Source organism: Atta colombica, unplaced genomic scaffold (assembly GCF_001594045.1).
Source record: "Atta colombica isolate Treedump-2 unplaced genomic scaffold, Acol1.0 scaffold33, whole genome shotgun sequence".
NCBI classification, from domain to species: domain Eukaryota; kingdom Metazoa; phylum Arthropoda; class Insecta; order Hymenoptera; family Formicidae; genus Atta; species Atta colombica.
Window position 1 is genome coordinate 2,825,786 of NW_017259437.1, and position 15,251 is coordinate 2,841,036.

At 30.7% G+C, this 15,251-nt stretch overlaps 1 protein-coding gene across 1 annotated transcript in view; it reads left to right on the forward strand.

The window, feature by feature from the left end:
* LOC108690500 (regulating synaptic membrane exocytosis protein 1) overlaps positions 1-15,251 on the forward strand; it is a 124,697-nt gene that overhangs the window by 2,648 nt on the left and 106,798 nt on the right. Inside the window, exon 2 of the mRNA XM_018197814.1 lies at positions 10,607-10,712. Coding sequence (XP_018053303.1) covers positions 10,607-10,712 — 106 coding nt within the window. The remainder of the gene's footprint in view (positions 1-10,606; positions 10,713-15,251) is intronic.

Genomic DNA, 15,251 nt, shown 5'->3' on the forward strand with positions numbered 1-15,251 from the left:
AAAATATATACTTCTAAAAGAATATAACAGTAAAACATATTTTATCCTTATATATGAATTCTTATTCTAACATCTGTCTAGCTGGTCCTCCCCACTTAACCAAATTTTAATGAATAAATTATATAATAATGCGCTATTTATTTCATTTCCGCAAGAAAACATTTTTGCGCTCATTTCGCTTAGCTAAAAAAAAAAATCTTTTTCGTGAGAAGGTTGTCAATCAGCTCCCTCATCTCTCATAAGGGATAAATATGACTGTTTGCTCCAAGAGGCAAATTTTTAAGAGGATACAGCGCAAAAATTGAAATTATATGAATATGAAAGCATATAAATCCTGTATATTTGATTTTCCAAATCGGTTGTTATTAATACATGAAGAGACTAATTGACTGATCTTCTCAACCCTCTCACAAAAAATTTTTTTGCCTAAACGAAATGAGCAAAAAATTTTTTTATTATATAATTTATTCATTAAAATTTGATTAAGTGGGGGAGAGGGGGAGCTAAGCAGATGTCTTATTCTGTATAAGTTTAATGTTTGTTTCCATGATTTATCTTCCAATGTTTTCAACAAAATTTGGATTCGCGTATTTTTATTCGCGTATTCTATTTAGATATTGAAAAGCATTGCTTTTAGCAAGCTACTTTACGATCACGATGTTTCTTTTTCACACACGAACGTTTTATGAGATATTTATATTTTTATGAGTCTGATCTTCGAGATGATATCGATTGTGTCTACCCAGCAGTCGTTCCGAAATTTATCGAGTCCATGGTGTAAGTTTATTTATTTTTTCCAAATATGACATCAATATTCGGAAGACCTTATGAGAAACCTTAAATTTGATCGTGATATGGCAAGATTCGCTTTTATAGCCACGATGCCGACTCTCTTGGCAATTCTTCTTTAATGCCACCGTTATTTTCATCGTTAACGCGGGAACTGAATACTACTAAGATTATATCGAAGATCAGACAGGTTCTGTGTATATTTCGTTACGTGTTAATATTCATAATGCAAATAGAGATGCTAACCATGTATACATAAGTTGGTCTCGCAGAGAGATCAATTACTAATGCACGAGTGAAAGTAGATATATGCATAATATGGTATTCCTTCTATGACATAAATCAGGGATTTTCGATAATGAAAATGTTATACGAAAATGTAATACGAAAATATTATCTGTGTTTTGATATTTTTACAATATACATTATGAAACTGGTGCTTTCTATTTAATGATACAAGTTGACATAAATGTCATTCTATCTTATAATAACAAAGACAAAACAATATACTTATGCCGACTTGTATCACTAAATGGAAGGCATCCAACATAATCATTATGGTTAAAATATTAACCTTTATATATTATATTGAGAATATGCTTTTTATTTATAAGCTTGTATTAGTTGGTTGTTACGAGAATAAAAAAACTAGCGTAATTAAAAATATAAAAATATCAGTGTGAGACTTTCGTTTTAAAATAAAATGTCCGGCAATTTTATTTAGAATATTTCCCCTCGTATACGATCATCATATCGTCACGTTCTTTTTCAAGTGCTCGCAATTTCACTTGATTCAAAATTTCTTTAAAATGTGCCAGGAACATATCACAACGCAGCAAAATGACGTAATCTCGTTAAAGGTGTGCTTCACTAGCGATCTTCATTCTTGATGGGATCAGAAATCCCTCTTAAGGGACCAGAATTTTCAACTTTTCTGCATCTCGTATCTTCATAACGAAAATCTGTGTCGTTCCACTAAATCATCGTATCTTTTCCGACTTGCTGCACTTCTTTATCCTCATGCAATATCGTAAGCAAGCTTTTATTAACAAACTTTTGTTCATAAAGTTGTATCAGTGTTAACGACTGGAATCCGCAAACTTGTCATTCCCAGTATCATGAAAAAGAAGAAAGGCTCTTCTCGAGAAAAATCATAAACGCCACAAGAGAAGTGCGAACCGATTCCTATGACGCAAACAGCCCGACGAAATTTTCCGCTGACGCGCATTTTCTCTGTCGTGGGCTGATCATAATACCGGCAAAAGCGAGAAACTCTAGAAACTTGAGACCGAGGACGAAAGGTCGGGGTCTTGTATCAACGTGGAAATTATATGGAACACGCGCACGCTGCACCCACGCACCAGACGGTTTTGTTACGATCGCGTCTTAATACAACGCGCAGCGTTTCCAGATAGAAATGTATTGCTACATATTATTGTAAGTGCTGCAGTAAATGCTGTAGTACCTAATACAGTTGTCGTCAGTACAGCGCTTTCTTATTCCATTTTATTATTTCCCTGCGGCGGACTATTATTTCTGAGTATTTCAATTTTCTATCAACAAACTATTTTTGTAATCTGTGTAAGTGTTGCATTATTTACACACACATGCAATGAGTTTTGTAATAAATAATTTCCAGTAAAATTAGATATATGTTTAAAGAAGTTATTTAATATTATATCAAAGAATTATTGCTATTTTAAGATACATAATTTTTTACTGAATGTTCAATAATTCGCTAATTTTTAATTTATGCGATTAATTTTGCACTGTATATGTAATAGAAAAGTGATAGTCCGCAGCAAATTGTAAAAACATTTCGGATAACTTGAGGATGATATTTACGCTTAAATTTATTTCGAAATTAATCAGAACAATTAACACTTAATCTTTAATGCTGTCGTTTTTGAATCTAAAAGATTGTTTTACTCAGAATTGTTTTCAGGATAATACTCTTTCGTTGAAAATGCATTTTTCTGAATATATATTCATAAATCGGGGAAAAAATCTTTTACAAACGTTGTGTATAGTGGCTATTGCTTGACTACATCCGATATCATTATCGGATTTTATACGCACTCGTTTTTTTTCTATGACATCTCTTCGATGAACAATTTTATTAACGCACTGAAAAAAAATCTAACTGCATTAATTGGGATTCTTATTGAAAATAGATAAATCAGAATTTGAATCTAGTTGAATTTATATTGCAATTCCAGTAGAGATAAATCTAACTAATATGATCAATCTTCTGGTTCATTCATTTTCAACCAGAAATGTTTCTCAGTGCAATCACTGTTTTTTACATCAAGCAGAAAATAGGAAGAAAAAGCTGACCTTTTCCCTAATTTACAAAGATTCAATTATCCATAATTACATGTTTTTCTGTGAACGTAAACAGGAATTTACTTTTAGATTATCGTGAAAGGTGAGATGTTATGTCACGTTTTAGCAATTCAACATTATGACAACTAAGAACGTAAAATTTTATCAAATTTTATCATTATCAGTCTATCGCTTTTCAATGAATAAATTATCAGACCGCGAACAATAAAGTGCGGGAAAAATGCTCAGATGAAATTAATTCGCGCCACGTGCAACAAGAACAATCCAATAAAAGTGAAAAATCCGCCATTTGCATTTTTGCGATCCCGTATTTCAATTCAATCAAACACGCGCCTCGTGATATTTACGGTTCCTCATCGAAGTAGGTCATGCGGACTAACTTCTTTAAAAACATGACTCAAGTACTTTGTATCCGCATAAAAAAATTCGAACTATCATGATCTATACATGCTCTTTACTTCTACATATTTTTTTACAAAGTACATAAAAATCGATCTATTTTGCTTTGATGCGTCATACGGACATAAGTTCGTCAACTCGATATTCAGAGGCAAATATATTGACATTTAAAGGCTCAAATTATTCTAACTAAATCAAAAGATCTCGAGATTTCGCTATTGGAAAGAGCAACTCGGCAACGATTACGTCGTAGCTTTACGAGGTATCCAACGCTATAAAGTCGACAGGTGTCAAAGGTAGCTTAAAAGTCCGACGGTGACGTGCAATTGCTCGCGTCATTAACACGTTTACACGCGCTACCTTTGTTCTTGTGACTCATTCAGTTGTTAATTAATTTGTCGTTTGATCGTTAGGATCGTTATCGATGAAATTAGTTCTCTATATGAATAGAAAATTATCGGCTTGTGTTAATACAGTTCAACATTCTGGTATAAATTGTCACGCGCGTATATTTTCTAGTGATACAATTCTCGAATTATTTTAGCAATATTTGTCGATATTCATTATTCTTTTTTCACGGTTATTATTTTTTTTTTTTAGTATATTATATTTTATTAGTATAATAAATTAAATTGTCTTCTTACGGAAATTAAACGCAAATTAAATTTGTGGGTACGATATTCTTTTTATATAATTTATGTTATCCAGTACACGGAATAAATATGAGTGTAAATATACAGGTTTCGCGGTGGAAGGTTTAAAATACTTATTCGTTGTAAATAATTCACCGAGTTAATTCTTGCAAAATATATTTAACTGCAGTCTTAAGTTTTCCCTTTTAAGTTTTTCTTGCGTTCTTCAGAAACATTATTAGCAGTGCAAACGAAAAATACAAAAGGAATATATTTTTTTTATTAATCTATTTTAGTATTATAATTCAATAATTCAAAAATTCTAAAATTAATAATAATTATTACTTTATTTAATAAAATTAATACTACATGTGCCTATTATTTATTATAATTTACATTTTAAATCAATATTTTTGTTTATAGTATGATTACTCAGTACGCCTATAAAAAAGTACTTCTAAGAAAGATTCGCGTTCGAGAAACTTCAAGTTAGAAAACATTGCACTATTATACTGAGGAAACATTTAATGGCCTTCGCGTAAAAATAGCGATAAAAGCATAGTGCCAATGAAAGAACGCCGACTTTTGTTAGTACGATCCTAAAAACTTTGCCCGTTAATGCCGAACTCTTGATATAATTAAAATATGTAATATCACTCCTAAACTTATAACAGGTAATTTTAAAAAGTTTTATAGAAGCTCCGTTTTGGTTCTGAAAAAATATGTTGGGAGGGATTATTGCAGATAAACGTTACTGCCATTTGGTGGTTCAGAATTAAAGATTTTCTTTTTTATGATATATTCATATAAGCACGCATTCATCCGGCAAGTCGAACTTTCTTCCTATTTTATTGGCAGAGAGAAAGCAATTTTATAGAGTCATGCTCTTTATGGAAAAGATTTTCGATAAATCGGAGAAACGCATCAGTTACGCTGCTCAATGTTACGCGTAATCCATACGAGAGATCCCATTTTTCAATGGACCACAATCATTCATCATTCGATAGGTCGTGTTGTTCTAGCATGAAAAATATAAATTTGGGGCATTACATCCCTTTCTTTTATTTATTTTCAATCTTTATTCTGATTTTTATTCTAACTTGCTATGTTGATCAATATTATCAATACAAACATAAAAAGTTTCTTTCATGTATCACATTTTAGTGTGTGACGAACTTTTATTTAATACAAAACATTGTAGCTTAACTATATATATATATATATATGTGTGTGCGTGCGCGCGCGTGTGTGTATATTACCTTTAAACTTTCATCAAAGAAGTTGTCACCTAATAAAAATATTTTTTTTTTTCACTAAATATTGCTAATAATGAGTCTAAATCAACAAAAAGTGTAATAAAGACATTTGTAATCATGTTTATTATTAGGTACATCATGAATATGTAAATATTCATGATTATATATTGAAAATAATTAATATTGCGATATGATAATTTGGAATTATATTGGCTATTAAGATTTGCTAATTAATATACAATTTATTAATTCACAACGAAACTAAAGATACTTTCAATAAAACGTTCGCTTTTATTTCTAATAAATAGGCGTTAACGCAATTTCTACGTGTGAATACATGTTTAATTAACTCCAATTTGCGCTAGCTGGCTACAGACAAAATTTAATTCTCTGTACTGGATGCAATACTTCTTTTTTTATTCGCTCTTTCATTGCGGATTTTCCTTTCGCACGAGCTCTCAACTTAATACGGTTATTTATCATGGCTGTAGTGACCAATAAGTCAGGAAGCGAACGTGAATGCGATAGTTTCTGCGATGTCTACGCAAACATGGGCACATCGCCATTTTCATCTATCATAAGATTATACTTTTTTTTTGACGTCATAAATTACACGCTATATGCGTAGATATGAATCGTGACTGTCCATTAGACTCCAAATGTCGACTGTTGCATCTGTTAAATGCTTATGCTGTTAAATTAATAAAATATGCGAAATAATATTAAATAAAAAAATATATTTATATTACATTTAGTAATATTTTCAAAATGATTATTATTAATCTAACTGTTATTATATAGGAATAGCATCATTGGAAATATATTTGCAGAAAATACACTATAAACAATAAAAGAAAATTTTTTTATCGAAATGTAAAAAGTATAACAAGATAGTATAAAAAGAAATATCTCTGAGAATATGGATAAAAAAAAAAAGAATTATCTTGGCAGTGAAAAATGTTTCATGCCTACAGAAGTATTAAGCAAAATGGCACAGTTATATGCGATTATTTATCACTGGAATGATAATACTCATGGAAGGACGACTGTTGTAATTTACGAGAGTCCACGTTCCTCGCGCGAGTTTTCTAGCTTTGTGTACTGTTCTTTTCCAACGCCATATTATCGTAGCAAGATAAGGCATGTTGCCGATTAAATCCAGCTGTAGACAATTTGCACAGAACTGCAACTGAAACAATGCTTGAATTCGAAACTTCAGTTACGCGCGTCATAACGTTTACAAATGCGTCATCATGTTATCAGAAACGCAGTCGCTGTTCGACAATTCCCATCGCGACAAATGTAAATGTTGAGAAATTCTGATATACAATTTTGGGACGTGAAGATATATCAATTCTTATATGTGTGCTTATAAATTAGACAATTAACAAAGTATTTAAAAAATATATTAATACGTCTCTTCGCAATTTATTGTAATTTACTGTATCATAATTTGCAATAATCGTGACAATAAAATTTCAATAATACAAAATGTAGGTTAAACATTCTGATAGAATCGTGTTTCTAATATTGATTCAGAATAGTTGCAACGCATGGTTGTTTGCAAGGTTGGGAAATAACACCGCGCATTATTTGTAACGCCCGCAGTTATCGTTACATTTTTTTCAATAACGACTGTTACTTTTGTTTGTTTGTAACGACAATGGTATGTCGTTACATTTTTACAGTAACTGGAATGAATTTATCCGTTTTATCGTTTTATTTTAATTCCTATTATTATCTATTTTTAATAGATTACATTATCTTTTTAATCAAATAAAAATATTTTGTTTAAATACAAATATAAATGTTAAAAATACTGAATACTGTAGTATCTATAAGTACACATATGTAACGTGAGCTATAAAAAGAGGATATTAAAAAGAGATCGATTTCTGCTCAAAAAGATGTAAGAAAAGAATTTTATTATAGATTTTAATCTCCTGGGTATGATAAAATTATTAAGGGTGAACTGTTCGCAGCGTTTGAGAAATATTTTGAAAATTGAGCACGGACGTAATGTATTTATTCAAATTTTAATATTCTTGTTTCATTTTCGACTTTTTTAAGCCTCCTTTCACTTAAAAATTAGAATGCACTTTTAATAACAATATTAATGTTTCAAAATAATGTTCCATTTTTAAATTTTTAATAAAATTTATATTTATGAATTACAATCAAAATTTCTAAAGATAAATATTATTAAAAAATAAAAATATTAATATAAAAAATACACAATTTATTATATTAAGTTAATATATAAGGAAAAGCTTGCTATATGAAGATTAACTTAAAAAATTTTAATTACACTATTGATTGTTACAATCAATCATTAAAACAAAAAATAAAAAAAGTAAAACTATTACTTTCTAAATAAAAGTAACAAATTACTTTTTACAAAAAGTAACAGCAATTATTTTTATAAAGCAACGTTCCCAAGACACACGATATAAAACCTGAAGTTCGAGTCACGTGCAAATGAATCCAATATTTTAAGAATGGATTTATTCGATATCACAGTCATGATTAATTAAAATATTCGGAATGTCGTAAACACCGGTATTACATGTCTATGCTCAGAATTCCTCTCTATTTCGAGAGAAAAATATTTTGATCTATAGTGTAAATAAAAAATATATTTGTAACAGTGCGCTCAGTTATTTTGCTGTTATCGACGGTAGTCATTTCAAATTATACGCGTTCCAAATTATACACAATCCAACGCATGTCGAACTTAATAACGACATAAAGGCTCTGTATGCGAGAGTTACGCTGATCAGTAAAATGACATGCGCAGACAGGAACGAGGATGGAGCGACTATGGTCTGCCATGCGTTTAATATTCTCGATGTGTATGTATATTCGCGTTGCCGCATTTCAGGCAATCTAGATCAAATCACGGCGGTGTCCCTGTTTCCGACCGTTGGAATCATTCCAGCAATAAAGCTCACATTCAACATGCCGAATAATGTAGCTAAGGTATCTATAAGTGTGTTTGCACGTGCAGGGACGAACCAATCAAGAGAACGTGCAGGCAAGAGACCGATTAGTAACTTGGACAAGAAGAGCAACACCAAAAGCATAGCATAAACAGAAGACGAAGGTCCTTCATCAATAGATGAAGAGAGAGAGAGAGAGAGAGAGAGAGAGAGAGAGAGAGAGAGAGAGAAGAAAAGAAAGAGAATACTGGCAATCGACCAAATGGTGCAATTTACATCTCGATTACGAATTTGACATAGATTCACTCATATCTGTAAAAATATATGTATTTACTATCGTCCTACTTCGAAGGTTATCACAGCATGGTCGAAACTTAGGAAGAACGTTGGCATTTACGAAAAACAGAAGTCCTTCGGAAGAAACAACCGTTTTTCTCATTTTCTGAAGAAAAGAAAATTGAATTTTGCCGTTTCATCCAGTATCTTTGTATTTATTTTAGTAGTGCGCAAAACAACAAAAACTATTTTTCTCAATGCTTTCTAAAAAACGAAATTTAGTCGATTATACTACTGAAATTATATTAGTTTATTGTATTTTATGTTACATAATTTATTATGTTTATTGTAATAATGTAATGTACAATAATGTAATGTACCAAGAAAATTATTAAATAACTATTGAAATTTTTGTGAATATAATGTGAACTCTTTATTAAAGATAATTCAAAAACTAAATTAGATAAACGATATCCTATTAATAATAAAATATTATCTTTTCTATTACAATATTATTTTTTTATAATTTTTTTATGAATATTTAAAATGTATTAAAATTTAATAATTCGATAATTGTGATATCGATAATTAATTTAATCATTGCAAAATTAATGCATTTACATGCTTATTGAGCGACTTTAATTTTTATTTAATTTTAAATTACAAAAATTTCAATTTATTTATAAATTATAGAAAAAAGATATGTTCTCTCAATATGTCAATAAAATGTTAAAATTTCTAGAACATAAATTGAAATGATAAAATAAATAAAGTTTTAGTCTGTCACTAACTTCTCCAAGCGTTTTACATAAAATAACGCACATGTTCTGAAAGTTTTTATCATTTTATTGAGAGATTTGAAAGGATCAATAATATTTGATTAAATTCTCCGAAATTTGTAAGTTGTTCAAATCCACAACGATAATTTTTGCGAAATATTATTTATAATAATACCTTAATAAAATGTAGTGCGCGTAAAACTAAATATCATAGGTGACATAAGTACTTATATTTAGTCTTAGTTTGAGTATTTGATAAGTTTTCGTTTATAACGAAAGTTATATTTAACTCGCGCCTCTCCTTCTTCTTCTCCATCTTCCGAGTATCTCTTAACATTTCTCCTTGTGTAATCACGCTAACAAAGTTGAAGGAAACCACAGTGAGACACAATTTACGAGAGCTCTATGAGTTAGATGTTAATTAATATTACCGTTCGCGCCGGGTCAAGGATATCCAAGTAAACGAGAATCGAGTTACAAATTAGGTCGAATCATGCTTAAATATCATCTCTTATTATTAAGAGAAGAGCGTGCTATCAAGTAGCATTGGAGGATATATTTGATCAGCTTAATTCAGATCTGTTAATTTCTCGTAAAATTTAAATAATTAGGAGAAAAAATTTAATTCTTTGCAAAATAAAAAACAAATTTTAAAAAGATATCGTTATAATAAGACTTTACACAAATTTTAAACACGAATCTTTAAATCTTACATTATTTAAATGTTATATTTAAATGATGCTGAATAGATATAGTTATATTTGTAATTGATAATATATAATCAATCAGTAAAAGTAATTAACAAAACAGTTTATTATACTAATAAAAATCGCATCGGAGGCATAATTCATGTTTTGATTTAAGATATATTTATATTCTATTTGTATAAAGGTTGCCGTTCAGTGAACTTAAGCTGCTAGTCAGGATATTGCTTTAAGTTTACGTAATCTAACGGAAATTGGAAATAACAATAAACTTCTACTATCCATAACCTCACGATTAGGTGAATTTCAACCGGTTGAAATTCGCCTTATGAATAAGTTTACTGCTATTTCCGTTAGTACGTAGATCTAACGCAATATTTTATTGGCCCATTAGCTTAAGTTCACGTCTTAAGGTTACTGTTATAGAAATTTTGTGTGCGGCAGCCCTAAGCAACATTGAGCATTAAAATATTGTTTACGTTACAGATGGGAATGACGCAACAAGAAGCTGGTGCATCAGTTACGCCGGAGGAAAGTGGAAAAACCTTAAGCAAGATATTGCAGCTGGGAAACATCATAACAGCAGGAAATGGTAATTTTTTTGTTTATTTTAGCTTTTAATGTATGCATTAAATCGCACATGATTATTTTAACAACTCAACTTAATTTCTATTCATTTAATGATAACTCTCTTCACATTAATAAAATTATGCACTAGAGAAAATTTCGTATTGAAACATTACTATGAAATGCTTTTATAAGATCGATTCCGCTTCCTCATTCTGTATTTTTCAGAAGTGCATTTCAAAAAAATGCTTTAGCTTACTTTACATACTTTCTGTATACTTTCCAATTAACATCAACAAGTCACTGTTAACACAAACGCGTTTGAATATCAATCAGAATTGTACAATCTCTTTCCATCTTATTCTCTCTTCGTAATTTCTTGTTACTTCAAATTTATTCGTGACATTTTCCTCATGTACATATCTCAGGTATCCTGACCTGACTGTAAAAGCATTTGGCTCGAGTATGATTTCGTTTCCACGAGCATTTTTATTTCATGATACTCTCTCTCACGGCACTCGAATCTACAGAATTTATATTTATACGTAACTGTGCGTAAAGTGCGAATATAACACTTGCATAAATATCAGCCAATGTTTGTCCAATTATACGGTGGAGCCCCGCGTTGGTGGATGAAAGTACGCGAGAAAGGCCAATGAGGGTCGAGGACAATCGGGCAAGGGCGTTTCCCCACTTTTCATCGACGGCGTACATTTTCCTTTTTCCTTCATTTTGCACGATGCACGATGGAAAGCACCGTACCATCTACTCTGCGGGTAGAAATTTATTAAAGGCGAATGCTGCAGAGGTGTAGCAATGGCGTACCTGCGCGGCCTTAAGCAGCCGCGTGTCGATTGTCTCGATACAATACTGTCTGTTTTGATTTATGCGTCGTCGAATTGAAGAAACGTCATGTCGCAATTTATCAGCATTGGGACATTGTTAAACGCGTTGAATTTATCGAAAACTTTTGTGCTCGGTTGTATGTTTATGAATAAGCTTCCCTCACGATTCTCCGACAATGATTAAAATTATTTCGCTTCACTTCGTCATGTGTTTCGTGTTTCGTGTTTCGTTGATGGCATTTTAATAGAGATGTAATAATATCGTAGAAAACGATGTTCCTCTTTACTTTGTATTTACCGCTATCGGTAAACATAATTAATAGTCCTACGCTTGCGTAAGACTTTAATGCTTTTACTTCACTAAAAGGGAAGGTACGAATCCAATTTACATTTTCTACATTACTCGACGTATTGGTATAATCGTGCACACATATACATGCCCAGAAAATCCCAACTTACTATGTATACTATATTTCCACAAGTATCGAAAGTTTAAAGATTACTTTGTAAGTAAGAAAAATATACCAAAATACACAGTGATGTATTCATAGTCGATATAATAAGAGAAATTGGAGTACATTCGCAAGTTTAATTACTAAACGATTCTATCGTCGACTGATGATGAGAATTAATTTGAATGAGAATTAATTTGAAATTGATTCACGTATAATTACTACGATAAAATTTTACAAAATCATTCTTTCCAGCAAATTACGTCTTTAAAATAAAAAAGGCGGACAGTAATCTATAGAAACACGACGTACACAATTTATTTTCACTATTGATGTACAAAATAAAAAAGCAATATTCGAAAGAAAATCCGCTAATTGAAAGAGAAAATCACGAAAAAATTTCGTCCATCTTACTTTATTTTAATCCCAGAAAAAGCACTAACGAAGACAAGTGGAGAGTATTGCAGAAGTATTCTCTAAGCGAACTAAACCCGACTGTGCACAGCAGGATTTAAATGACAGAGATTTGATGAGAAGCAAAGAAAGTTTTTCCCTTCAGTGAAACTTACATTTTCTTCATTCCGTAACGTGACTTATGCTGTAAATTTTTCCTTTTCGTTTGTGTTTCGCATTACATTAAATTTCATTTAACGATGCCGCATAATAATATATTGTCTTTATCTGCTACCTTACAAGAACACTCATAAAAGAAGATGTTTAATTTTAAAATAAGTATTAAAATGTTTTATTTGTCTCCATTTTTTAAATAAGTACTTAAATAAGATGTTTTAGCTTTAAACGAGCATGTAAAACTAAAAAGTGTTTAATTTTGAAAAGTGTCTTATTAAAAAATGTATAAAGATATATAATTTTGTAAATATATTATTTGGAAATATTTTAGAAAGATATTTAGTTTTAAAAAGTATTTTAAAATGAAAACATCAAAAGCTGTTTTAACTTAAGACTTAAAGCTTAGGTAATGATTTATTAGAAAATCTAAAGAACTTAATTTAAAATAATATAGTATTTAAATTTAAAATACTAAAACGTTTAAAGCTAAAACAGTTATTATTAAACATTTGTTTTGGAAAATAAATTTTAAATAGATTTTAAACATTCCACTTTTTATAGTAAAGATAGATAAGATTTCATGATTTATTATGTGGGCGATATTTTTGATAAGACTACATGACTATATAAATATTAAAATGATTTAACTTAATTAATTAATATAAGCTTATGTAAGCAGATTTGTTTGAAAAAATAAAATAATTTTGCAGCAGACTCTGTTTTATGTCACAGAATAGTTAATTGAAATTAATTCATTGCAAAAAATATTGGAGATTAAATTCTTGTTCTGAAAAGAGATAAAAAAATCTTTAATGCGGAACGTACCAATTGCGAGAAAGAAGAAATACGGTAAGTCTTTTGACAAGACCGGCTTTGCGAAGATCGATCTATTTCCTCGGATCTAATACGCGTTTTGTTCGACCGATCGTTAAGTAATAGTGTTTAAGCCTTTAATCGCAATCACAAACGATCAGACATAAAGGGAAGTGAGTTAATGTCGTTCCACCGACGAAACGGGCAGTTCTAATTAATCCTCTTCGTCCTCCGCGTCGGATCTTCGTACGACGATTCGACTCCGCCTCGTCTATTGGCGGAGATTCGTAGCTCGAGAGTTTCCCGGGAATTTCGCATAACTTTCTGCAGACCTCGCTACACCCACTGAACCTCTCCAAGATCCAACACCTAAAGGAGAACTCTTAAAGGAGAAATGGATACTTTCAAGTGAGACTCCTATGAAACATACTTGTTAACCTGGCGGATATGGCAGTTTTATTTCTCAGCTAATTGTGTTGTCAACAGAATGTGGACAGATGATATCTTATTTTGCCTTTGTGTGAGAAGACCGAATTATGAGCGATAATTAAATAATTGATATACCATAAAATATTCGGAATGCATCATATATATTTACAAAGCAATAAATCTGCTAGAATAAAGTGACTATATATAAACTGGCAATAGAATTTTTATGACAGTAATAATCCTATACATCTCTATTAGACTTAAATATAATCCTGCATTTACACACACACACACACACACACACACACACACACACACACACACACACACACACACACACACATTTATATGTGTTAGATAAATTATATTCATTGATTCATCAATTGATTCATATCAATATTGATTTGAATCATGAATAAAATGGTATAAACTGATAATATTAATAACTAATTTCAAATTCAAATTAAAAAAAAAATATAATTAAGAGAAATAAAATGCTCCGAAATAATTCTGCAAATATTGGCAATAAACAAAAAAAAAAACGTAGAGCAATGTTAAGAAACTTATAGATATCATGAAAAGAACGGTTATGAAGTATCTAAACATTTAGCTAGATATACATAGATCCGAAAATAATTTTATTTGGATTATCAAAATAATTATAGATAGAACGCTTGAATTGATCCTAAAATGTTTTTGCAGCATTATCATTAATGCTTAAGTATTCTCTAATAACTTTTAATGATCCAAAATTATTTCCAATTCTGTGAATGCAGCTAAATTTTTTAATATTTCAGCAATATCATTCTTTCCACGGAAAGAAAGGGTTGGTACTTTAAAAATAGCCGTCGACATCTCTTTTCATTTTGCTTTCTCGCCAGAAATTTGAGCTATTTGTGAAAGTGATCAGATAACGTACGGTGCCGAGTGATGGAGTTGTGAAGTCAACATAAAGGGGAGAGCTCGGGCGAAGTCAGAAGAAACTTCTAAAGAGAGTGGAAAGTTTGATAATAGCGGTGTAGGTACTCGACAAGCCAAGAACTGAGCGCTCTTATAAAAAATGTGAGCATATATATGTTCGTAAGAAATGAAACACGGAGACACATACAAACAACTAGGTAACGACACGAGAGAGTTGAGGACTCTTGACAATAAAAGGAGAAAACGATTGAATAGTAACTGTCATTTATATGTATATCTAGAGCACCAAATTTAGCCATTCCCGCGGGCTCGTTGCACTCTTCTTCCTAGTTCTTTATGGTGTAATTATCAATTCAGGATTTTGAAATTGTCTGTTGGGAAATTATAAGCTATGTTCGTGATTTTCTCTTAATTATAGTATAAAATTAATTCTACTAAATTTATATATGCCAGATGTAAAATTTATCAAGTTGTTACAGTAGATAATTTGTTAAATCTATTAAAAATTAATTTCATTATATATATATATAATAT